This window comes from Meleagris gallopavo, chromosome 7, assembly GCF_905368555.1.
Source record: "Meleagris gallopavo chromosome 7, MGAL_WU_HG_1.1, whole genome shotgun sequence".
In the NCBI taxonomy this organism is placed as follows: domain Eukaryota; kingdom Metazoa; phylum Chordata; class Aves; order Galliformes; family Phasianidae; genus Meleagris; species Meleagris gallopavo.
In genome coordinates, this window is record NC_139410.1 from 31,074,954 (window position 1) to 31,100,302 (window position 25,349).

Below are 25,349 nucleotides of genomic sequence, written 5' to 3' on the forward strand. Positions count from 1 at the left end.
TTTTTAAGGCAATTAATAGGATTGCAACAGAAAAGAAAGGCAAAAATTACCCTCTCAGAATTATTGCACCCAATGTTTAGAAAAAATACTCGACCTTCAGAAAGAATTGTTTTGCTGAAGAAAAGATACTCTGGAAGGTTACCTCTGCAATAGGAAGGGGATGAGCCAGGCTTGCTGCCTTGCTCCCAGCCTGCAGTGCTCCCAGAGCTGAGCACTCCGGGAGTGAGCGAGGCTGTGCTGGGCTTAGCGGCAGAGCAGGAAAGCAGAACAAGATGATGCGCTTTAGTTTTGATTAAGGCTTCAAGGATACTATTAGAGGAGATGGGAAGTGGAGATGATCCTTTCAAATACTGTCAATGACGTAGGTTCCCTCTAACCAGGAATAACCTTCACCCCTCAAAGATGAACAACATTTGGAGGAAAGAAATGGTGCTTTTTGCTGCTCCTATGCCTACCATCAAAGTTTGTTCCCCTTTATTTTGGACCTCAACAAAACAGCCTTAGCTGTATATGTTTACTTGAGCAGGGATGATTGAGAGCTACCTCTCCGGCAAAAAGCTGAAGGAAAAACCCCTGTGGTTTCCATTTGGACATTAGAGGGCTGATGTGTTTTGCTGTCACGTTCTATTTTTAAATGCATGACACTGCACAGGTGTTCAGATTCCAAATCCTTCGCTAAATCTGTCATCTCTCAGCAGCCTGTCACTACATCAGCTAACAAACTAAGGGAAGAATGAAGTTCCCGTATGGTAGAAAACTTCACAGTGGTTAACTGTAATTCCTTTCCATCAGTGTCACTACGCTTGATCAATTTTCAGGTGTTATAATTGCTTTGAGGTTGATTTATCTATCTAGAATGGCTCAACTTAATAATTTATCTAAAAGCCCTTAATACGTAGGACACTAACACGATTAAAAATGCAAATCATTTTTGCAGGAGCAAAAGTTGTTAGTCTGACTCAAAGCATCAGCTGGCAGTTTTACCTCTGAGCCTTCTATCCATAAAATACCAGCTGATTTCAGAAAGACAAGATTTATGGAGAACCACAAATCACCTTTCTGTGTCTGCCTTAAGCAGACATTGTATCTACACCTGTCGGTATAGTTATATGTAATACAGCTAAGAATGCAATCATCAGTGCTTTAGGCAAGCTGGTCGTAAGTTTCTACTCCAAAAGGTATCTGACACACACTAATGTTTAATTTTTTTGTTGAATCTTTGCTGATGAAGACTTTAGGGAGAGATGTACCCTGTTGAAACTATACAGGGACAGAGAGGAAAAAAAGGGAGGACTGAAGCAGTTCTTACAGGATTCACAAGAGTGAAACAGAGTCACAAGAGTGCTGTTTCTCCCTGGAACATCCTCCTCCTAAAGTAGCATATCTGCTGCTCAGAAGCATGTCTGCTTCTAACTCTGCATGCCTATCTGCTGCAGCAACATTGGAAGATTGAATTCAAGTCTTGGAAGTCTTAGATCTCCCTGGAGAAACTTGCAGTGCGATCATCATGTCCTTCTAGCTCAACTGGAGAAAAGAAAGATGAGCAGCAACTGTTTCTTCGCAGCAGATTCTTTAAATTTTGGCTCAATGATCATTTAGTATCTGCCACTAAGCAGGAACAGCAGTGCAAGTTTCAGAGATACACTGAATATAGAGTGATATAATGTAGGCAGCACAGTAGATTAATTTGATTTTGCACATCTAAGTGCAAGTAATTCAAGTCCCCTGAAACCTTGATTCTATTCCCTACATAATCATTACTATCAGAAGAAGAGAACAGAGACAGGGATCCCCTAAGCAATCTCAGCACACAATCTCAGTCTGTGAGGTTGGATGGGTGAGCTCATGCTGAGCAAGCTGGCTGATGTTCTTACAAGGCTTTTCTCTATCAAGTTTGAAAGGTTTTGGAGACTGAGAGAGGTCCCCTGATGCAGAGAAAAGCAAATGTAGTTACTGCTTTCAAAGAAGGCTAAGGGCAATACGGGGGATTACCAGCTGCTAAGACTCCACTCAGTCCCTGGAGAAATCAGGGAGCAAATCCTCTCTAAAGTCATATCTGGGTACATGAAGGGGAAGATGATGACTGGGAATAGCCAGTTAGATTTACCATGGATTTACTAAATTTACCATGCTTGACTAAACTGACTGCCAAACATTTATCAGAAGACTTGATCTGTGGGTGCAGGGGGAGCAGAGGAATGACCTCTACTTTGAGTAGCAAGGGATGTCACAGCCTAGGTAAGTAGGCTGCCCCTTGGATGAGAGAATGTCTGTACTTGGGCTCAGAAGTTGTGACTTGTGGGTCTTACTTGTACTGGAGGTCAATAACAAATGGAGTCCCAGTCTTCTGTAAGACTGGACACAGTATTCACAGAGGGATTTTCTAGGTTTCAGCTTTCCTACCTGTTTTGAGATAGTTTTTCATAAACATGGTATAAACAAAAAAATCAGAATTGCTGAATAAGATAAACAATATTTTTTGCTTCAAATTTCTTTATAAAGTTACTCTCAAACTGCATTGATTGTTGCTGTCAAAATTGAAGAATTTGAAGGAGGGACGCATTGAAATTCTATAGTCATGAAAATTTAAGTCTGACAGACACTGATGGATGCTCTTCACATTCATAGTGTCTGCATCCAGTGATGCAATAAAACTGGAATGGTGGGCTCCCTTCGGCAGGTTAAGTAAGCACGGCCAGCAGAAGAGGTGTTGTCACCTCATCCTCCCACTCAGACTTCACTAGAGAAATGCCTGTGTCAGAATGCTGGATATGGCCCATTAAAAAAACACATTTTCCTAGCAGCTTTATTTTCTAAACATGGTGACTCACAGTTGATTTTGTCATTCATAGGCTTAGTATGGCAGTATGTAAATGAATTTACACATCCTTTGAAACAAATAACAATACGACTACGTGGTAGACTTCAAGGATAGTTTTCATCTGCTAACTTCCAAGGACATTGCCTTGGACAAGGACCCCTGTGCACATACACACACATACACACACTTTGTGTCATAGGATGAGATGTTTGTCCTTGCTCAGTAATAAAACTAGACACAGATTGTTTCATATTAAAGTTGTCTGGAAGGAAGTGCACTTCTTGAATATATGGCTAAGGCCAGTGCTCAAAAGGATTTTGAAGAAAACAAAGGTTTTAGACTTTTCCATTTTTTGGGGGGGAGCTGATGGACTTCAAAATCTCCCAGTACAGTCATGACTAACACCACATGAGAGAAGAATTTATCTTAAAAGCTAACTTTTGAGAACTGCATTTATATTTCACAAGGCTGAAAAATGATTCATTGTGATCTACTGTCTTCATCTATCATCCTACACAGCAATGCAGCATTGCAGACCCCATCCCTTCCAGCACTGTGATATGCTGCAGAGAGTACCCAATCAATTGGTCCTAAGATTGGGATTACAATCAGATTGGAAGAATAGAGACGTGTGTGTGCTTCACTGACTCACATCAATCAGCTGCACTACTTTATACTGCTTTAGAGAGCAGCACAGACTTTTAATACATATTTATAATAGTGTAATTTATAAAAAGAACAAAATTTAGGAAAAGCTGTAATGCAGTAACTATTAAGTCTTTGCTGAGAGGAAAGAGACTGTTAAAATACTAAAATACTCACCTTGCAGGCACTGCTTAAAATTGACAAAGCGCAGCCTAGAAAGGTTATTCTGTGTCTTATCCTCCAGGGTCAATAATTCTATACTTGGAGCCTTCTCCGAACTGATTTGTGTTTCCATACAGTCTATATTTCAGATAGGCATGCACCTTGATGTTCTAACAAAATTGATGAATTTCTCCCACACGTTTATTGTTATTTCTGACTACAGCAAGAAAAAAATAGCACCTTGTCTAGCTCCTAATAGAAAGTTTATCTATTAAAGATGATCACTTGTATGAGAAACAGATTGTGGTGCCAGGTAAGAGGGCTATTTGACAGATACATTTCTTTCAGGAATAGGAAATCTGAAGTATTATCAGGTGTATATCAACAAAACACCTGACGAATTTTTACAGCATCTTTCAGCAGAAGCTGTTTTTACATATTGACAGCTATGAGAATTGGTGCTGGTTGCAAAGAAATGTGTCTCTAAGGAACTTGTGGCATATATCTTTAACCAGAAATTAAGAGACTGAGCAAAATATGTAGGTATGCAATCTGTTGATATGTAATTCCTGCTGTTACTTTTCAGTCATCACCGTATTTTCTCTGAGCACTGATGTGTGTTCAATCTTGCCCATGAAGCAGAAGGCACTCCTGAAGAGCTTGCAATGGAAGTAATATTAGGGAGATTGGTAATGGTATCCTGGCTGGAAACGAGAACATTCTCTCTGAGCTCTAAGCTGATCAAAGTGACTGTACTCCTCCTACCTTTTGCTACTGTGCTGTTCACTTGCACTGTCACGTAGCTCACATCTTCAGAACAGACACACAGTGTACAGTGTCCCATTCTTACAGGCTCACTGCTGATGTCCACAGTAACACTGCCTAGACACAGTGTCCTGAGATGGATGAGAATATAGGGTAGTGAAAGCATCACTGTTTGAAACAGGAAAAAGAATTCTATCAATAGATCAGGAAAGAAGACAGTGGGATAAAAGTACGAGTTATTTAATTTTACCATTTTCAGGCTGTTTTCATTCAAAAGAAAAGTTAGTAAAGAGAATTCGGAATAGGTCTTCTTCCTGAATCTATCAGCCCATTTTCTTAGTTTGCAGAATTACCAGATTCTCTAACAACCCCTCACGCTCAGATGGCACCTTTCAACACCAATAAGCTGTGTTAACATAGACTAGGTCAGCACCGCAGATATCTGCACATTAAGAAGTTCTATGAAAGCCACCAGGGAAGAAGGAAGGGAAAAAAAGACACAATTCACTTCAAACCCACATGATTGGTAAACAAAAGATCAATAGGGAAGTAAAAGTTGGTGTGACTCACAATGCTACCACTGTAGTTCTTTGAGGAAAAGATCCCTAGGAACAGGCAAATAATGCAGCCTAAAGCAAAATACATCAGTAGTGATAGAAAAGAAAAGAGCTAAGCAGAACAGGCAGGAATTAAGATAACTTTGTGCAGAACGTTAGGAAAAACTTACTAAAAAATACAGTGCCGTCAGTTGTGAAGCTTCCTAGGGGCTGTCACAAGATCTTTTAAAACAAACGGAGGTAGAATACTGGGAAATGTACCACAGCAGCAATCCTGCATTACAGGAAGATATGGGGTACCTTTTCCTGGCATCTGCCTGTCTTTTAAAGTAAATGAGAAAAGATAAGGGAGAGCTTGAGGCAGCAAAGAAGTTTTTCAGAGGTCCATAACGGATGCCTAGGTCCTAAACCTGTCATTTTTAAAATCACCCTGTAAGAAAAATGACTCCTTAGGTTTTAAGGATGAGAATTCCCTTAAGGTTATTTTGGAGCATGCCTCACTGCGCAGCCCCCAGTCCACATACAGGCTTTTTTCCATCAAGGATCCAGTCAGTTTTCACACACCTTAGACTAAGGTCAAAGAAGAGGAAAAAAACTCTTACAATGATTCTGCTACCGTGTCCTGGCACCTCTGGTCCTTACCTGCTGCTGTGTGTTAAGCTGAACAGCTTAGTGTAACAAGGCTGCTGGACTAGAGGGAAAGGAAGCATTCCTTGAAGCTAAAGGAGGGCTTCTAAGTTTCTAAAAGGCAAGCTCCCTTCTTGGGGTGTCTCATCAGGTATTATATTTCCCTTTGTGCACCTCTGAATCCCATCTCAGGCACCGTATGCAAACTGCAGGTGTTTAATTCCAAGCTGAGATATGGATAATCTCTGTGCTATCTTTACGTTACCTGGAATTTTCCAGAAATGTAGAGAACTGCCTGACCACTTAGTTATTCTCAAACTGAGAAAGTGAGCAAAAAATCCTTTATTTGTCTAGGTTTTCTTGCCCCACTAAAATCGATTACTTCTTTTTCAGCTGAGTATTTTGAAGAGGAACCTGAACCAGATGAATTATGTAGTAGCCCACATTTTCATCAAAGCTGAGGAAAGATTAAAATGTCTTGTAGCCTCTAAAATAACAACCAAAACTCTGAAGTGCAGCTAACCCACAAAGTCCGAAGCAGGTTTGCTCTGGCTTTTAGGCTCATTTCTCTTTTGAGTGTTATTTTAGGCCATTTCCTATGGAAATCAAACTTTCTATGATGCTGCTGCTTGTCAGCTATATGTCAGTCTCTCTCTAATAACTGTTCATCCATTCTGTGCACTTCAGCTGGATCCAAAAGACTTGCTGACCTCCACGATAATTAGATTTCTATTTAATAGCTGTAGTGGGTAAGACAAATCTGGACATAGTGCACATTCTTTGTAGAAGAGGCTTTATTAATACCTGCTCACAGACCAGTTTATCTCAACACTAACATCCTTCAGGGCATTTAGGGAGTATCACTGGTATAGGACAAGCCTATAGGTTTGCATTTTCAGGACTATAGTTTTACTGTAGTCTAAATAATACAAAGCTAAATTTCCTTTACATTTATCAGCTAATTGGCACCCATGAAAAGAATTCTACTTGTTGGTTGGAACTGGATAACACAATCCAATCCATCAAAACCAAAGATACAAAAACTATTATAGAGATTTTGCCACATCAATCTTGTTATTCCACCAGAAAAAGAATTTGTTGTTCCTTGAAAGAATATTGTACACATCATCAGAAGGCAGATTCCTGCAGAATGGTATTTTTGGCCTCCATAAATACAAACTAAGACAATCTGGGATTCAAACTGATAAGGACTTTGGATTGTGCTTCTACCAGAGAGTTTGACTGCTCTCAGCAAGGTGTGAATTAATGGCCCCTATTAGATCCTGGAAACGTGGCTGTAACTACTTAGTTTCCTGTTTTTTGTACAAATAAAGTATGCTTTACTTAAAAATAATAAAAATTAAGTGTGTCTGGGTAGTAGAAAGGAAGGCAGTGTTTCTACTCAGTCCTGCTGCTGTATTCTGGATGGGGTGGGCATCTCCAGGAGGAAAAGGGAGCCCACTGGACTGTACAGTCTTGAAGGTATTTTCTAACTGAAATGATCCTATGATTTTAACTTAGGAGACAGAAGTATAAGAAATGTGATTCAAAACTAACTCAAAAATTGATGTTTCTAGGAATGGAAAACTATTTCCATGGCTACTGTAAGCTACACAATGGTTCAGTAGCGAGGTCTTGCATTCAACTCCAGAGGTACCACAGCATCCATCTCAGCCCAACAAGTTTATCATCAGCCTTTTTTGTGTTTTTTCGTCATAATACTGAGAGTAGCCAATGGCAAAAAATCCATTTTTAAAGAAAGCAACATGCAATTTAGTTAGTGATTGCTGTATATAACTGTTTCAATCATCTAAATTAAAGAGGACCAGCCTAACACACCAGATAACCCTTCAGTGGCTACAAAGGTAACATTATCTGCTATGTATCTATCCACAAAGCTGATTAGCATTTTGTTAGCATAATGAGTGGAAAACAACAGAGGCTTTAGCCATCTCCCTGAGACACTGTTTGCCCAAGAAACTGAAGAACTGGGTTTTGCTCCTCCCTTACTTCACATCATATCCCTCCCCAGATGTTCCCATCTCTAGCCAATTGAATCAGATTCAGCAGCTCTTTTCAGCTGCTATGCTACTTTCTCCTTTAAAAATAAACCAAAGGACAAAAGCAAATAAACAAACAAGCAAACAAACAAACAAAGAACAAGACAGCTTTTTCTTGCATGCGACACTTACTTCCTGATATATGAGAAAACCCAGAACATCTCTACATGACCCAGAACCGGGAGTTACAGACTTTTTTCTCCTGTTTCTGTCTGTAGGATGCTTCCAACGTAGTGATATACACTGATCTTCTCTCTCAGCAAGATACAGTAGCAGTGGTTTCTGCCTTGTGTGGTTAAGGCTGGTAGTGGTGGAGCAACACACTCAGTAGTTACAGCTACAGCTGGAGGCCTAAGGGACATCATTGGCCATAAGACCCTCTAAAGCCTCATGGGGAACAGCAATGCTATCTTTTCCAACATGCACAATGAAAAACAGAAGCATTCAGTAGATGCTTGCAAGCAGAAAAGAAGCCAAGCAATCAATTTTAGAGGACAACAGACCCAGAGTCCCATATTTTCAGCATCCTGGGGTTGCTAAGCTTTGTGGTTCCCACTCTCTTCAAGAGATAAAAGCAGTGACGGCACCCACAGCTGCTCATGGAAACCAACAGGTCCTCACATGTATCCAATCAAAGACACAAACCAAGCCAGAGAGTTCAAACCTTCCTTCTCTGCTTGCTCCCTACTGAAAGGCCACTGGAAGCAATCCACATTTCCTCAGCTTCTCATGTGGAAGAACAGCAGCAGAACAGCAGCATCACTGCTGTCACTGCAGAGCTTTGTGCCTATCCCTTGCCTCCTGCAGTAACTGCTCAGGTTGTCTTCCTCTCTCGTATTCATCTCCACAGCTAAGTCCTGCTGCTTCTTTTCTCCAGGGAAGCCTCCAAAACAGCCAGCTCTTTTGCCATCAAATCCACAAAAAGCCCCAAAATCTAGGCAATAATAACACAAACACAGCAGTATTGCTAAGCACTGTTTTCTTAGATACAGGCTACAGAAAGATGAAACTAAGGTTGAGTATGCACTGGTGATTCATAGTTTTGGAAATACCAGGTCTTCACCAAAAAAAAAACAAGTATTGAAAAGAAATTGTCAAATGATTGCTACCAACTTAAGCTACAAACATGCTACATCTGGAGAAGCACAATCAGAGCTCTCTAAATAACCTTACCTCTGCATTATAATGACACAATAACCACCATCGGTCCCAATGCACTTGCTTTTAGAGACATTAGATCTTCAGTTTTATTTTTACTTCTCCCTGTTCTTACCTTTTCACTACTCTACTGTTAGTAACTTGTATTACTACCAGCCGTTCGGAAACAAAGAGAAAGCCCCAAGAATTATAGCTCTTAAAGCTCTTTAAAAATGACTACAACGTAAAGTTATTCAAATTCTGTATTTACAGTAAGCACTGCCATGCAGGAGAGCACTGTGACAGCACTGAAATCCTTACCACACTGACAAAATCTCCTTGTCTTAACTATGGACCCATTTTCACAGCTCTTTATTTCCTCTCTCAGTGCTTTCTTGTTCCCTTGCCCTTCCACTTTCTGAAGTATGAACCACGATGCAACAGTGGATGAACTTGAAGAGTATCAGAGAAAACCTGCGTGAGAAATATTAAGCTATGGAAAAGGGCTTCTAATAGGGTGAAATGTATCTTTCATGGATTTACTCAGCACAAGTGATGCTCTGCTGGAAACAGAACACAACATATTTCAGGTTTGAAGTAAAGGCTGTTTAGGTGAAAGGTCCAAAAGAGGACGTTTGGAAATCAAGGTCAGGATGGATGCACAGCAGTCATGTAAATGGGAACTTTCCTTGTGATCTAGTGAAAAATTCAAGGCCAACATTTTTGCTTTGTAACAGGGTATATCAAAGCAGTGAGTTAGAAACAGGCAGGCAAAAGTCAGAACTAGAGACAGTAACAGAGCAAATGCACTGCTCTGTGAAGTACGCTTGCTTTCAGATAGTCACTTATCACACAGTTCTGTGATAAAGGCAACAGACCCTTCCCTTCTCCTTGCTGCATTCGGTTTCACACGCGGCTATCTGCCCTGAGCACTAGAACAGCTTGCTTGGTTTCTGCCAAAGCAGCAGCCCTTACTTATGGAACTCTATATTTGAACATCAAACAGCACAGATCCTTTCCTTATCACAACTATTTCCCTGAAGTGCCCAAGAATGACCACATCTCATTCAGCACTTCTCAAGCTATCTTCAGCTCCAAACTCAGATTCTTTCACTTCACTCCTTACGTTACTTCTAGTGCTTTGTTACAGAACAGTAAGATGCGGGCATGCAGTGCCTACAGCACTGAGGGAAATGCCAAAATGCACCAAATGAAACGTGGGGCCGAATGGATTTCTTGACAAATTTCCCACTGAAATCAAGAGGGCTGGAATTCCATCTGTGCGCTTCAAGATGACAGGAAGGGAGTGTTCACATTTATGAAATGGGGGTTGGATATTTATGTGGTGGCTATTTCTGATTATCACTGCAAGGGCATGTAATACACAGCCAGTCTGCAAGGCAATGGGAGCAAAATTCAAGCAGCCAGGAGGAAGACACCTGTGTTCCTCATATCACAAATGTATTTTAGGTGGACACGCACATTTATCTCACTTTTCAAGCTATTTCTGCTTATGAAGCATTGTACAGCACAGTATGAATGTTGTACTTAAGCTGTTGAGAGCTTTTAACTGCTAAATATTCTGTAAAATGTTTGGCTTTATTGAGAAACAAAATGATTTTCATCATACGTAAAAACGTCATCCTTTTAAAAGTCCAAAACGAAGCGTCATTGAATTTCACATAAATGTGATGCTGTACTTCATTCCAAGGTGGAGAAAAATCTTAAAATAATCTACTGTGTTGTTGTTGTTGTTTTGTTACCTATACAAGCCCAATGTCTGTAAAATAATCACTTTCCTGGGCTTATAACGTGGTGACAGCTCTGCCCACCGATAGATGGGTGAGGGTACTTGCTAGGGCTGCTGACACACCTTCAGCTGTAGGCACTGGAACACGCTGCCGTAACCCTTTGTTAATTTGAGGCTGCAGGAATAAATAATCAGTGGGGGTGTCTGATTGCCCCACGGAAGCACCGACCCTGATGTGAGTGTCTCTTGCTGCGCCTCGCCATGACGGCTATCTGGAGATGCAGCAGACTGGATGTCGAACCTGCACACAGCCTCTCTTGTGTCCACCCCCACAAACACCCTTCTCTCTTTCTGAAAGGGAGAAGTCTCGTACATCTTCAAGACCCCAAACATGATATGTTAACCATGAAAATTAATAAAACAGGAAGAAAAGGCACCGAACACTAACAGCCTTAACCAGAACTCTTCAAAATGAAAATTACTCATACCCCAGTCTTTTCAATCTCCAATTTCTAAAACTCCTTCATTTATACAGAGATTAATTAACAGAGCATCGAGCAATTAGGGACAAATGAAAAGTTTGAGGACAATTAATGGTAAAGTACCGACTGGTGACAACACAAGATAACAATTTTTTATCTTCTTATCAATAATGCTTACAGTGACTGAGCACTGCAAATTACTGTTGTGCTCTATACAGCCAGCACAAGGTAAACCTGACTTAAACTGAATGCATTTGTACAGTTGGTCCTCCAACTGACACAACAGCATGCATCCCCACTACTTAATGTGCCCTAATATGCAAAGTGTTTAAAAGAAATACATATATATGTGTTATGTATGAGTTCATATGCATATTGGCTATAGTCTATTAGTTTAAAAGTAACCCAGGAAAGCGTTACAAAAATATACCTCTGTTAAGAGTAACAAATGTCAACTTCTGATTGAATGATATTGGTTATTGTGTGTATGCAGTCACCTAACTCTGTGTATTCAGAATTGCAGGGAGATTATCTGCCATCACCTATAGCATGTCCTCGGATCTGAGAAGTTGTACTCCGCAGCTGTGCATCTTTAGAAAGTAGATACATAGATAACACCCTTTTGTGTTTGAAAGACAAGCAAGTGTGAAGTTTAATTAGAAAAAAATAAAGTACTTCTGGATTCATTAATACTCAGAGTATGGGCACCAAAATATTTTGCATTGTAGCATCTCTGCTTGCATTTAAAGAACACGACTGTGAATCAGTGAGCGTTTGATGGTAGCAGTTCTAGGTTACTGTAGTGCTACTGTTTTACAACATGGAAAGCCACATTTGTTTTCTCCATTGGCTTTAATACGGGGCTTTTTCCATTGTATTAATATTAAGCACATTCTTGGGTTAAAAGCCAGTGTCAGGGATGAGCATCACCAATGCCTGCCTGCTGCGAGGGCTGAACAGCCCCCTGGAGCCACCAGCACCCCGAGTGCAGTGCAGGGAACAAAGAACACAGCATTCTGTGCATCACACTCACTCCAGTGTTTGCCCTCAACGTATAAGAAGCTGCAGCTTTAACCAGATGCTAATTTATAAGGAGCTGTAGCTTTAACCAGAGGTTGCCCAGATGTTCTGGTAACAGCATGCTGAAATGTATTCACTTCCAATTCTTAATAAGAGATGACCATTAAAAAGCAGACCTAAAACATCTCGCAAAGCAAAACGAGAATGACATTTTTTATACACAACTAACCCACACGGGCAATAAAACTAACTGGCTCTGAAACTTCGCGGCTGAAGAAGGCAGAGAAGGAAGGCTCCTGGGAGCTCAGTGCCACATCCACCCGCAGATGTGCCACGTCTTGTCGAGACAGCAACTTCTGCACCGCGCTCAGCCTTCACTTCCAGAGTGCGGCGACTTCGTAACGCCGTGCCACAACACCAACCTCTGTCGCTACGAGTTTTAATGAATCCCTTTGATAGGCGTTTAGTAAACGTGTGGTGTGGGAGAGAGAGCCGTTACCGAGTCCCCCTCAACGCACCGTTCGCTGCTCCATCCCGCCGCGCCGGCACAGCGCGATGCCAAGCCGGTATAGGACCGGACAGCGGCTCTCCTAGCAAAGAACCCACTCGCTCACGCCCTAAGGTTGGAATCCGGCTCTCTAGGAGAGCGTTTAATCCCTTCAAGGTTTATTACACACAGCCGCAAACTTTCAGATGAGGGGAAAAAGAGGCACAAGTTATGCAGCGCGAGCCTGAGGTAATGACGGGCGCCTGAAATAAATAACTTCGGAACGACGTTGCACCTTCTGAAAATGAAGATCGCGAACTCTCGCAAATACGACACCGCTGTTCGTAACATTAGGCAGGAGAATTAACAGAACGGGCAGCGTTCCGCCGCTCTCACGGCTCCCTGCAGCGCCTTCTCCCCCTTCTCGCTCCCAAAGCCGCCGCCGCCCGCCCCGCATCGCACACGACGCGATTTAGGCTAAAACCCATCGAGCCCCGCCGGCGCGCACCGACACGCGGCCCCAGCTCCGGGCACCGCCGCGCCCGCGCCGCCGGGCGATGCCGCCCGACCTCCAAAGTTGCTCTCGGGGCTCGGGGCACTTACGATCCGGAGGACGCCCTGGAGCAAGACGAGCGGCAGCGGTTGCAGGTGCACCATGCTGGCTGCCGTCTACGAGGCGAATCCCTTCGCGCCGGCCTCGCGCATCTCCGCTCCGGGGAGAGGGGGAGGGAGGGGGGGCAGGACGGAGCGCGGGGACGCGCTGTCCCCTCACAGGGCGCGGGCGGGCGGCGGAGAGCCCCCGGCACTGCCCCGCCGCTCCGCGCCGCGCCGCTCGGCTCCGCGGGCGGCCATGGCGGGCGGGCGGGCGGGGAGGGGGGGGACGGAGGAGGCGGGAAGGAGGCGGCCGCACCGCCGACTCCGAGCCGCGGGGAGACCTCGGAACCCGGGCGGGGTGGGACCGGGCGTTGAGGTGGTCCTTCCCGGCAAGTTTAAAGCCGAGGAGCAGCGGCCGCCCCCTCCGTCCCTCCGAGCTGCCGGGGCGGTCCGTGCCCCCCGCAGCCCGCCCTGACCTCGCACCCCGCGCTCGTTCTGAGAGGCGTGCGAAGCGTCCCGCTCCACTGCCTGGCGCTTCTGTGCTTTCCTCGCGTGGGTCTGAACCCCCAGCCGCACTGGAGCTGGGAGGTTTCAGTTTTCAAACCCTGCCCGTTATTCACAGGTTAGTTTCCTAATTCTCGCGGCTCTGTCGTGTCTTGTTACCACACCCGCGTTCAGGTTACACTTTGACCAGCCCTGTGTCTTCAGCTTTTAAAACACCCGGCGGTGTTAAGAGCTTTGGAAGCGCCTGGGAGAAGCCGCGAGTTTCGCGCACGACAGCAGTGGTTACTGGGGGTCGTGTCCCACCGGCTCCTTCCTTAGACCTGCTGCTGGATGTCTGACAAAACGTGTCATGGGATGCGAACGAGTCACAAATTGCATTAATAATATCATAGAATCATAGAATCATGATGGTTGGAAAAGACATCTTAGATCCTCAAGCCCAACCCCAGCCCACCCCACGGTGCCCACTGACCACAGCCCTCAGTGCCACGTCTCCACAGCTCCTGAACCCCTCCAGGGACGGTGACTCCACCACCTCCCTGGGCAGCCTCTGCCACTGCATCACTGCTCATTCTGAGATGATTTTTTTTTTCCTCCTAATTCCTCTATTTAGTTTGAGAAAATACGCTGAAGCGTGGCAAAGGAGCCTATATCTAAACCGTACAGCTCTAAAATGGAAACTAAATCTAAACGGAACTACTCTAAGATGGGTTAATGTGCACCAGACTTAGGAGATACAGAGAAATACCCAAATCGGTGATGCTCTCTGAATCAATACATGAAGGCTGCTCCGAAAGTAATACCTCCTATTTTATGATGTTGGCCCGTGATCTCACAGGCAGATATTGGGGTACAGCAGTAGAGGTTGAACCTTCCCATCAATATTCTGTGATATTTTGTTGCTGTGCCACAGACGATAGCAGAGGGGCAGACTGGCAGAATGGTGTCTGACATGGAAGTGCGTGTGATGCAAAGGTGTGTCACTGAACTCTTCCACGTGGAAAAAATGGAACCCATTGACATTCAATTAATGACTGCTGAATGTTTATTGAGACCAAACAGTGGACGTGAGTACAGTGTGGGGTGGTTGGTGTGTTTCAGCAGTGACAACTGTGGCAGTGGGTCACCCTCCACTGGGGCAGATTGTTACGAGCTTGGCATGCAGGTTCTTGTTCATGGCTGGTAAAAATGCACAGCTGATGGCGGTGGCTATGATGCAAAGTAGTGTTTTGCAGCTGAATTTGCTCAATCAAACAGTGTTATCGTGCTCTTTGTGTCTGGAGTAGTTTCCATGCAATTAAACAGGAGGCATTACTTTCGAAAGGAGCTGCACACTATAACATAACCCACACAGTTAATTTTTTTTTAACACTATCAAAAAGTTCTTTATAGACCTTGACTTTTAGCGACCTTTTTTTAATATAGAATAATCAACATAAGCCGCATAAGTTAGGGCCTAAATATCAGAATTTAAGCCCCCAACTCTCTTCCTACCAGGGCAAAAGAAATGACGATCCCTATAGCACACGTGTGAGTGGAAGTATCCCTGGCTGCACGCTCGGCTCTCCCTGCGTCCTGTGCCCGGCCTCGGCTCCCTGCAGCCCATGCAAACTCCTCGGGCGCTCTCTGCTGCTCGCAGTGCCTCACTGCCCGCAGAGCCGCTGTGAGGGCTTCGTTTCCTCGTGACGAATTGCATTATGCAGCGGGGTGAAGAGTATTATGCAATTAGATAGACTTATGAAGACCGAAGTCGGATGAAGTATTTAGATAGATTTTTTTTTTTTTTTGAAATGAAAAGCTGGGCTCTATAAATTCAAGGAAAGCTGAATTTCTGTAATTGGCTTTTAATGGAACAATAGCGTTTAAACTAAAGTACTGTAGTTCTATCCTATTAAGTACAAACAGACTCAATTTAAATGACATTAACTTTGTCACACATGCTATCAGAAGCTGGCCCTAAATCATACTTTTTCCAGATTAACCAGCTGCAAATGTTTGTAAAGCTCTTTGAAGATGAAAAGTATCATGCACAGTAAGTGATAAGTAGTATTGTTATTTGTACTACTTCCCAGAAAAGTCACAGCAGTGTTGGTTAAGAACGGGATGTAAGGCTGAGCTCTGCATTCCCTGCATGGCTTTGGCTTCAAACATCATTGGAATGGGGAAGTGAAAATTTTCTGGTCTAATTTTAAGGCACAGTAACAAATAGTTGCTTAATCTCAGGAAATAATACTTGCAGGAATTAATCCTGCTGTTCCATAAATGAATTGATGATACCGCTGCCAAAAGTGAAGTAAGAGCTCGGTCCTACTTTGTTTTGAGACAGTGAAAAATACCTGTTTAACACATGTTCTGTAATGCTCGTGCACAAAGTCAATAGTGATGTTTGTTCCTTTGTCAAGTTGTTTATAAGCACAAACAAGTTCAGCCTGTAGTTAACACTGAGCTCATCTGTCATTCGACCCTAACTCAATTCTCATGTGCTCTGCACTGATTTAAAACATTGGCTTTGACCATTGCTCTTGGCTCTCTACAAGGTGTGAACAGATTCTATGTAAAATAAAAAAATAAAAACTTCTTGAATGAGAGTGAGCATCTAAATTTAGATGCTAGCGGTCTTGTGGGACATTATTCTGTTGGAAATGCATTCAGTAATACATGGTGTTATCCTATTTTCAGTTTCAAGAATATGTCACATATTTGATTGTAGTGCATCTCCTTTGCTTTGCTGTAAGCAATAACATCAACTTTCCATTAGAGTTCTTCTTGTGGTCCCTGATATGTGTGTGACTGGGTATGTTGTGCGATTCTGTCTTCTTTCTTTCTTCTGTTTCAGTTGTTCCAATAATGTTATCCAGATCCTCCACGCTGCTGACAGCCTATCAGTTCTGTGTCACCAACACTTTTCAGCAGTAAGCTCTTAAGTTTTATCCTGGAATTACTAATTAACTTATTGAATAGTAGTGGTCCCAGGACCAATCCTTGATGAACTTTTTTAGTTATTTCATTCCAGACCTTTAATACCATTTGTTAAATCATACGTTATGCTCTACTTAACTTTTTCCTGATCACTTTCTACAGCATATCTGATTTTTTCCCCATAGGACATCCAATCCCATTTTGACTGAGGTCTTGATAGATGACTCTATTTCACGTGTCTAAAAAATTATTAATGTAATCAAAGACTGGTAATTAAATGATCATCCTACTTGACAATCTTCCATTTTTTGGGAGGGGAAAAACCCACCGAAAATAAGACAAGGAGGAAGGGTTTTAAACTAAGGCAGGGGAGGTTTAGGTTAGATATGAGGAGGAAGTTTTTCACACAGAGGGTAGTGAAGCACTGGAACAGGTTGCCCAAGAAGGTTGTGGATGCCCCATCCCTGCAGGCATTCAAGGCCAGGCTGGATGTGGCTCTGGGCAGCCTGATCTGCTGGCTGGTGACCCTGCGCAAAGCAGAGGGTTGGAATTAGATGAGCATTGTGGTCCTTTTCAACCTAAGCCATTCAATGATTCTTTGAGAGACCACTCAGTCCAACACATTTATTCCATTTTCTATTTACCTATGTTTTCAGGCCTTTCTTTTTTTTTCTCCTTCCAGTGGCTGTGCACATTTCCAAAGTTCATGTTTGCTGATACCGTGTTTCTTGTCCTTGGAGAGAAGAACTGAATTTGTTCTTCTACATATACACCATTCCTGACGGTATGGATCTATTACAAATCTTTTCTACCTGACTTGCAGTTTTCCATGCTGGTTATTTTCATGTTGGTTCCCTGCGACCACTTCTGTATCTACACCTGTCTGAACACATCAACTGTTAGACCCCAGTTTTGCCATCATTGTTAAAACTTCCATTTTCACTTTTTTTCCCCTGCCCTTTGTATTATCTACAATTGCCTAATATCCAGAATCTTCATTTATATTGAAAACTGAAGCAGAAGACTCATTTTAGGGCACATCCCTGCTGTTTTCAGTTCTTTCTTCATCCTAAAGAAATAGTGCATTGCATTTTTCTTTCCATATACTCTTTTATGAGGCTGAAGAATGCTGGCCTACTTTTCCATTTGAATTTTTATGATTCTCACTTTATTGCACTTCCTGACCTCTAATAAACACATTAGCTTTCATTATCAATCCTTTTTGTCATTTTTGTGGCCTGTGCTTATCTTTTATATTTTATCTGGCTAGGCCCAGCACTCCTGACACTGTGACATTAAGAACCTTAGTTGTCAGCCTATTTTTATGTTTCTATTCACTGAATTTGGTCAATATAAATTTCCTTTTAAAAATCATTGCAAGCTCTTTAAATGTCGTAGCTATGCTGTAAGAAAATCAGGCTGTGTAATTTTTTTTTATTATTTTATTTTTTTTAATTTTTTTTTTTTATGCAATGTATACGTAGTATCTTTCATATAGTTTCATAGAATCCTAGAATGGCCTGGGTTGAAAGGGACCACAATGATCATCTAGTTTTAACTCCCCTGCTATGTGCAGGGTCACCAACCAGCAGACCAGGCTGCCCAGAGCCTCATCCAGCCTGGCCTTGAATGGCTCCAATGATGGGGCATCCACAACCTCCTTGGGCAGCCTGTTCCAGTGTGTCACCACCCTCTGGGTGAAAAACTTCTTCCTAACATCTAACCTAAAACTCCCGTCTCAGTTTAAAACCCTTCCCCCTTGTCTTTTCACTATCCACCCTCATAAACAGCTGTTCCCCCTCCTGTTTCCTTTCAAATATTGGAAGGCCACAGTGAGGTTTCCTCAGGGCCTTCTCTTCTCCAAGCTAAACAAGCCCAGTTCCCTCTTCCTTTCTTCACAGGAGAGGTGCTCCAGCCCTCTGATCATCTAAGTTTCTAAATCTTAATTTTACCACTTTTTCTCTATGGCTGCAATAACAGCAGCATTTCCTCTTCCTTTTCTATCCATCCATTTACCTCCCGATTTTTCTTCATTTGCGGTTCCCTCATTTATCTGAGGTGCTCAGCTGTCTTTACGTAGAGCTGTAAGCTTTGCTTGAAACAGAGATTGCCTTTCCACTGGAATTTTGTATCCCATCAGTTAACTCTTTTTCTCAGCGCAACTGGCGCACTGGGTCTCTCTGTCATGAGCAGTCTAAATAGAGAATAATAGTCTGCTACTGCTATTTACTGCTGCTGCTCTAACTCAGTTAATGGATCCGTGCAGCAGCGCTGACAAGTTCTAGTTCAGCTGCTCAAAGCAGTTTATTACACATTTAGATTTAAAGCTTGCTTTCAGAGGGCTCCGAGTGATCGCAGTACAGAGCTGTCGTTCCTCTGTACACTCTAACACCATTTTTGATCTTGGAAACCATTTGAAAGAGTCACCAGTACCCACTGACTCCTTTTGAGTTCCTACAGTATATATATATTCAAAGAAGTTTAGAAATGAAGAAAAATATCACACAGTTCACCAGTGAGCACAGATCGGTGTGTAAATAAAAAAAATCACGTCCAGGTCAAATTCTGTGGACCAATGAAATGTTTTCAGTAGACATGCTGGCACTACCAGAAGAAGATCAGTGAGAGCAGATCGCCTATTAAATCTGAGAAGGAGGTCGTATGCCAGTCAGTACATTTAAACCTTTTTATGAACGTGAAAGAATGAATAAAAAGAGAAATCCAGGAAATTAAAATATAATGAGAGACAAAACACTTGAGCGAATATGAAAGGAATTGATACAAAGAGATCTAGAAGGCAAATTGGTAAAATAGTTAAGTTTCCATAATTTATACACTATGGCTAGACACATATAAAACAGGATCATGGAAAGTATTTTATAAGATGTCATACTGAGAAAAAATACTGCTGAAAACTGCTGCTGTTTTAAAGGCAAGCGACTTGTCTGTAACTGGTTAAAAAGAACTACTCAATAAAATTGGCTTTAGAAGTTGTATCAGCTAGAGTTATTGAAGTGCTAAATATTCACATAGAGCAACCATAGCATCTGAGGGCACGGTGTCCCTGCATTAATACTCTCAGACTTTTTTTCACCTTCACTATCATTAATGTGATCATCAGAAATGGATATATCATTTCACCAGTTAATTTCTTGCACAGGAGTGTTTTATAATTTAGAAGGGACCCTCACGAGATTCATTTCTGTTGCAGCCTTCCAATCGATGGTAGTTCTAAAATTTTGTTATTTTTCAAAGGGTTTTTGCAAGTGAGAGTTTTAATTTTTTAACTATTTTTTTCCCCAGAGGATATGAATAAATAGTATCATTACAACTGTACCAAGTTGCTTATGTTTGAACCACAAGACAAAATAAGCACACCTGCATTATGACAAAAAATATATGCAGTGTAATTCTGCTAAAAAAATTCCTGCTTAACATTATGAAAAAAACATCAGAGAGCCTTGCTAAAATGAAGGCTGTGACTGGAGATTAGAATTTGCTATTGCATTCATCTAGTATTGAAAATATAATGCGATCTTTGGTTCAGTGAACACTTCCAAATCCACTTCACTTTCACCTTTATTACAGTTCTAAGTCATAATCTCTTACATAAAAAGAAGCAATTTTTTTCCACTGTCAACTTTCATATGGGGAGTGATTATAAAAATCTGCATGGGACACGTGTGATTGCTGAGTATCAAGGTGAACTCTGGGTAAAACAACTCAAATATTTAAATGTTTTTAGAGCTTTAGCTAGTCAGGAAGACAGAGATACAATAATGAACTTTTTCAAAGGTAGAGTAAAACATATATTTTTAATATATTTATAAAGAGGTCACGCATGGTTTTTTAAATGATTGTTTTTCTGGCCAGTTTGACCAAAATGGTTATTCCTTTGTTTACATCATTTCTAACATAAGCAGCGATTTGAATCACTGATAACAACACTGTGGCCTGCATCTACTTTCATATTATTTATCAGCAATTGTCAGATTGTATTACTCTGTTTGTCTCCTGCACGCAATTCACGAGTAACTTCTACACAGGCTATATACAAAGTAGGTACCCTACGTGCATACTGCAACAGCCTTTGGCATCTTTTGGGGGTTAAAATGCTTCATGAAACACTGAAAACATGCATGATGTTATCGGAACGGTTAGGTTGACAAATAACACAGATATTGGACTAATGTATGGGAACTGCAGAGTTACGGCCTGATCCACTGATTGAGCACCTGGGGAAAAGACCCGGTCAGCCCTGGGAGCACAGGTGAAGGCAATTCACGTGTGTGACCAGAAGGGGTGGAGCCTGGCTGCACCTCTCTTAGACCTCATTTAAGGGCTGACTGTCACCAGGGTAGGCTTTCTTTCTGGAGATCCTTTCTTGGTGGAGCTTTCCTCTGTGAACCTGGAATCTTCTGGTACAGGTGAGCAATCTTCTTCCCTTATAGCACCTTTCTATCATGCTGGTCCTTTCATCATCACGTGTGTTGTAATGCCTTTCCCATTATATTCATCTGTCTAATTGCTACAACTAAATGCATATTTAGTTGCTTCTGAATGTTAGCACAAATTGTATGTTTTCTTTGCTGTCTTCCCCAATGCCAAAGCAATTATTTACTAGATGGCTAATTATACATGAAGTAAACCTGGAATGTTGTGCTTTCCTAGTGTCAGTGCTGGCTGCTGATGGCAGTACCCTATGGCAGGACTTGTGCCTCCCAGGCCCTGGCTCCAAGCTTGTCATTACACAGCCAAAGTGAAGAGCAAACACAATACACACTACTGGTTTCCTGTACTCAGTACCTTAGAGATAAGATCAAGAATTAGAGCTTTAATGCAAGCCCTTCTGCTGCATGACTTCTTATAGGCGGTGCAGAACATTGCAGCTTCAAGTTAGTTACTCGTCTGTCTGTCAGCTGAAACGTAAAAATGTATTGGTTTTTTTCTGCTTCAGAACTCCAAAGTCTTCTTTGACATTCAACATAAAATTTTTAAGCTTAAATGATAAGGAAACAAAATGAAAAACCCACTAGCATTTAACATCCCTAGCTTTTAACCAGGACACTGTTGTTCACTGTAAAGGTGATTGTATTCTTTAGCATCTTAGTTTAGGCAATGATGACTGCCTCTCCCTCTGTCTTCCTCCCTATTTCACTCTCACTTTCTTGTGTCCCTTTCCCATATTTTACATATCAGTTCCTTTTTTGTATTTGTTCTCAGTTTTGTGGTTGTTGGCCCTTTAATGTAAGTGCACCTGGTGCAAACATCAGCCTGCTGCAATCACTTAAATTAGTGACCCAGCTGGGGACAGGGTGGCTGAAGGAGGGAAGGAATGTTTCAAGAAGATGGCTGAGGATTGTGGAAGTCAATGCAAATCTGTTGTTTTTGTTTAGAATCCAGACCTGAAACACTGAAGAGATTTGGGTGGAGCAGTGCTTTGGTTCTCCAGAGATACAGCTTCCCTCTGTGGATGAAGAGAGGCAGACCTTGCCTTCTAGGACAGCTGTTAGAGATCTGGCATAACCTCGTGTGAAGGTGCTTGGTTCATTCTGAGCATGAAGAGCTCTGGAATAAATCAGAGGGACTGAGGAGGCCTTCCTGAATCAAGGTAGGTGGTGTTTCTTTTTCTTTCTCTGTTGTTGTTGTTCGGCTTTGGTTTTGTACTTTTTCATTTGGCATTTGCTGGAACTTGGTTTGAAAAATCTGTGAGCTCTGGAGACTGGGTGCTTGGCATTTGAGCAAATGTGGGAGTAAAGAAGCCTGGCCAGGAGAAATTGTTTGTTGTTTGGACAAGAAGCCTAAGAGCACAGGCATGGGTTTGTAAAGAAGTTTGTCACATATTGCAGTCAACTCTATTTTTTCCTTTGCTGCAGCAAGCTTGCCTTAACAAGGGCAAGCTGCCTGACATTGGTGTGTTGAGGCATTTGCTATGTGAGTTCATGGTACGGGTTGTTCTGTGTTGAGCTTTGGTTTTACCCTACTATGAATTTTGGGGGGTAGAAATGTGTATGAGGATTGAAATAAAGCAGTGATGCTACGCTTCTTCGAAAGGTTTGGAACAGATTAAGGTGACTCTGTCTTAAAAAGTGTGGTAGCAATTAGTCTACAATGGCTTGAGGTTACTGGAGTTTAGTGTTGTGTTGGGTCTGATACATCTGGCCCGCCTGGAAGACAATACCTCTGCTTCAGGGACACAAAGCCACAAACCTGGGATGACTGGGCACTTAGGGAGGGGGTGTTCAGCTGGCCTCCCTGAAGGGGTTTTCTTCCTCTTAGGGAGGAAGGAGGCATATATGTGTCCTGTTGCTTTCATTTTGATATACTGAGACTTTGAAAAAATCTGTCATAGTCATTTTATCTAACTTGCAGAGTTCTGTCAGTTCTTGTATTTGTAAGACTAAGCTTGAAAGACCCAAGGAAGCCTCTTCCCTCTTTAAAACTCTCAGAATTGGAGAAAGAAAGTACTGACAGATTAATTAACTACTATTTTTTAATTCTGAGGGTGCAATTGAGAGGGAGGTGGAAAAACAAGTGTTTGCCCAGGTGGATTAGAAAAGTTGGGCTTCTTGAATCAGTAGAAACTTCTCCAAAGCGTTATAAAATTAAAAAAAAAAAAAAGCCAAACACAAAAAACAGACTTCTTTGATCTGATGATTAGTGGAAGCGAGTACTACTGTAACTTTTCAATCAGCAAATATCATCAATAAAGTAATGAAGCAGGGGACATATGCTTTGTAGGATTAAATAAATCATGAAAGACAGCCTGGGATTTTGTGCAGTCACGCAGTTCTGTCCTTATTAATCAGATCACAGAAGGCACGTGTAGTCTATGTAAGTGTTGGGAGTAGAAACATTACTTAGAGAAACAGAAGTGCTCAATGATTGATTGCCTACAGGTCAAAATTCATTTTAGGAGTCAAAATCATTGCTGTGAATAGATACTGCTGATGACAGGACATGGAGCACTGACCCTTCCAGCCAGTGCAAAGCAACAGTAGATGTAAATTTAGGATGTGTTGTGCAGGTCTTGCACACCAGGGCAGTTTGACCAACAAACCCTACAGTTTACATTTCATGCTGTACTAACAATGCATTTGGGATGAGACTTTATTAAGACAAAAGAAAAAAACCAACATAGATTATCAATTTACTGGGGACAGAAAAAGCATTTGAAAAGCATTTTTTCCTGTAAAGCAGGAATACGATATAGATGGACTCCTTCAGTGCTCCTTGGTAAAACGTACCAAAAAATGCCATTTAGTAATTGCAGTTCCACAGTTATACAACATTTATAAGTTTCCTTGAAATACCACTATTCATGTTCTAGGGCAACTGATATTTAAGATGAGATCTGTTGACACTGGTGCTTAACATAATGTATGCGGTAACATAAAGCCTACTGCAAGGAGTGGAAAGATGCTAGGATGTTCAGCATAGTAAAAGCACTGTGGTGAGGTGGCTACACTTGCTGGCTATACAAAGCAACCTCTCCTGTGCTGATGCACTTCCAGAGCATGCAGGTTCTTCAGCCACCATCAGCCCTCGTGGATATCCTGCAGTTACTCCTCAGGGCAAAGGTGGTTACTTACTGTCTCTTTTGCTTCCACTCATGACTGCTTAATGAGACCCCAAATATCATCAGTCACTTTGTAGTATGTATTTAGTCTCAAAAGAAAATCATTGACAGGAGAGGTCATTCAGGATTGTCACGAACGGTTTCTGATATTCCTGCGTTAAAACCCAAGCTAAACATAGGCGTTGAACCATCTGCAGGCATAAGGAGGCTTATTGTTGCTTAACTTAGTACAAATGGGGAGGTCTGGTATGTGCTTCTATCTGCTTTTGTGCGATCGGTGCTCCTAAACGATGAGTTGTCTGCTGCTATAGCTGTTGAGTCAGAGTTGAATGAGGTGCGAAGAGGTACTTTTATTAAGTGCTCTCTGCTTCCTCCCAGCTGCAGGATTTGACAGTAACTGAGATAGTTCTTCATCAGGTAATGTCAGTAGTTGTGTGTTTGTTCTCAGAATAGCCTGTCATACCTGTAACCCTCTTTCTAGGGGCTCAGCTGTCTGTGATCCGAGCCCCAGCCTGCACACAGCAGATCCGTGTGAACTTAGCTTAGACTTCTGAGAAATCTGTGATGCTGATAGAAAGCACTGTATAGAAGTACAGGGAATATAGTCTGCCAAACAGGAAAGGTGAAACTACTGAGATAAGGCTGGTGAGAGTTGTACAGACAGCAGCTCAAGGACTCCAAAGGAAAACAAACATGAACTGTTACACAACTGTAAGAACGTAAGGGGTCAGAGGATGGTACTGCTGCAGCATTGAAAAGAATGGAGAAAAACCCTCCTCACACGATGTGTCTGGTTGGCAAACATTGGTTGGATGTCATCTCTGGAGCAGTGACCTTCTGAATGATTAGATTAGACTGGTTGCTCATTAATCCTTGAAATCATTTCTGTATTGGGCAATAACCAATTGTTTTGTGTTTTTACATGTGAGCCTCCAACTCCTAGATCTTTACCCATGATAGAAGTTGGCTCAGGTGACTCAGAGGGAGAGTAAGGTGGAACCAAGATTTTGCCTGCTGAGAGGAATTGCACTAAGTCAAGCTTTCAGATTGCCTGAGCACAGCTTATATCCTTAGTTGATTATATGCTTACATCTTCCTTCCTTCTAATTCCTTTCTCTTGTTCAGGACAAGGCCAGGTTATTTAACATCATCAGACCTTTTGTCCTTAGGCAAAGTACAAAGTTTGGCTGTAATGTCACTTATAGGTCACAGCTGGCTTCTTCAAACTACTATATCTTCT

The 25,349-nt window shown here is 42.1% G+C and overlaps 1 protein-coding gene across 1 annotated transcript in view; it reads right to left on the minus strand.

Moving 5' to 3' along the window:
* Positions 1–13,470, minus strand: part of NXPH2 (neurexophilin 2) — a 32,247-nt gene extending 18,777 nt beyond the window's left edge. The window contains exon 1 of the mRNA XM_085228193.1: positions 13,117–13,470. Within this exon, the coding sequence (XP_085084319.1) occupies positions 13,117–13,170 (54 nt within the window). The 5' untranslated portion in view covers positions 13,171–13,470. The remainder of the gene's footprint in view (positions 1–13,116) is intronic.
* Positions 13,471–25,349: the final 11,879 nt, after the last annotated feature.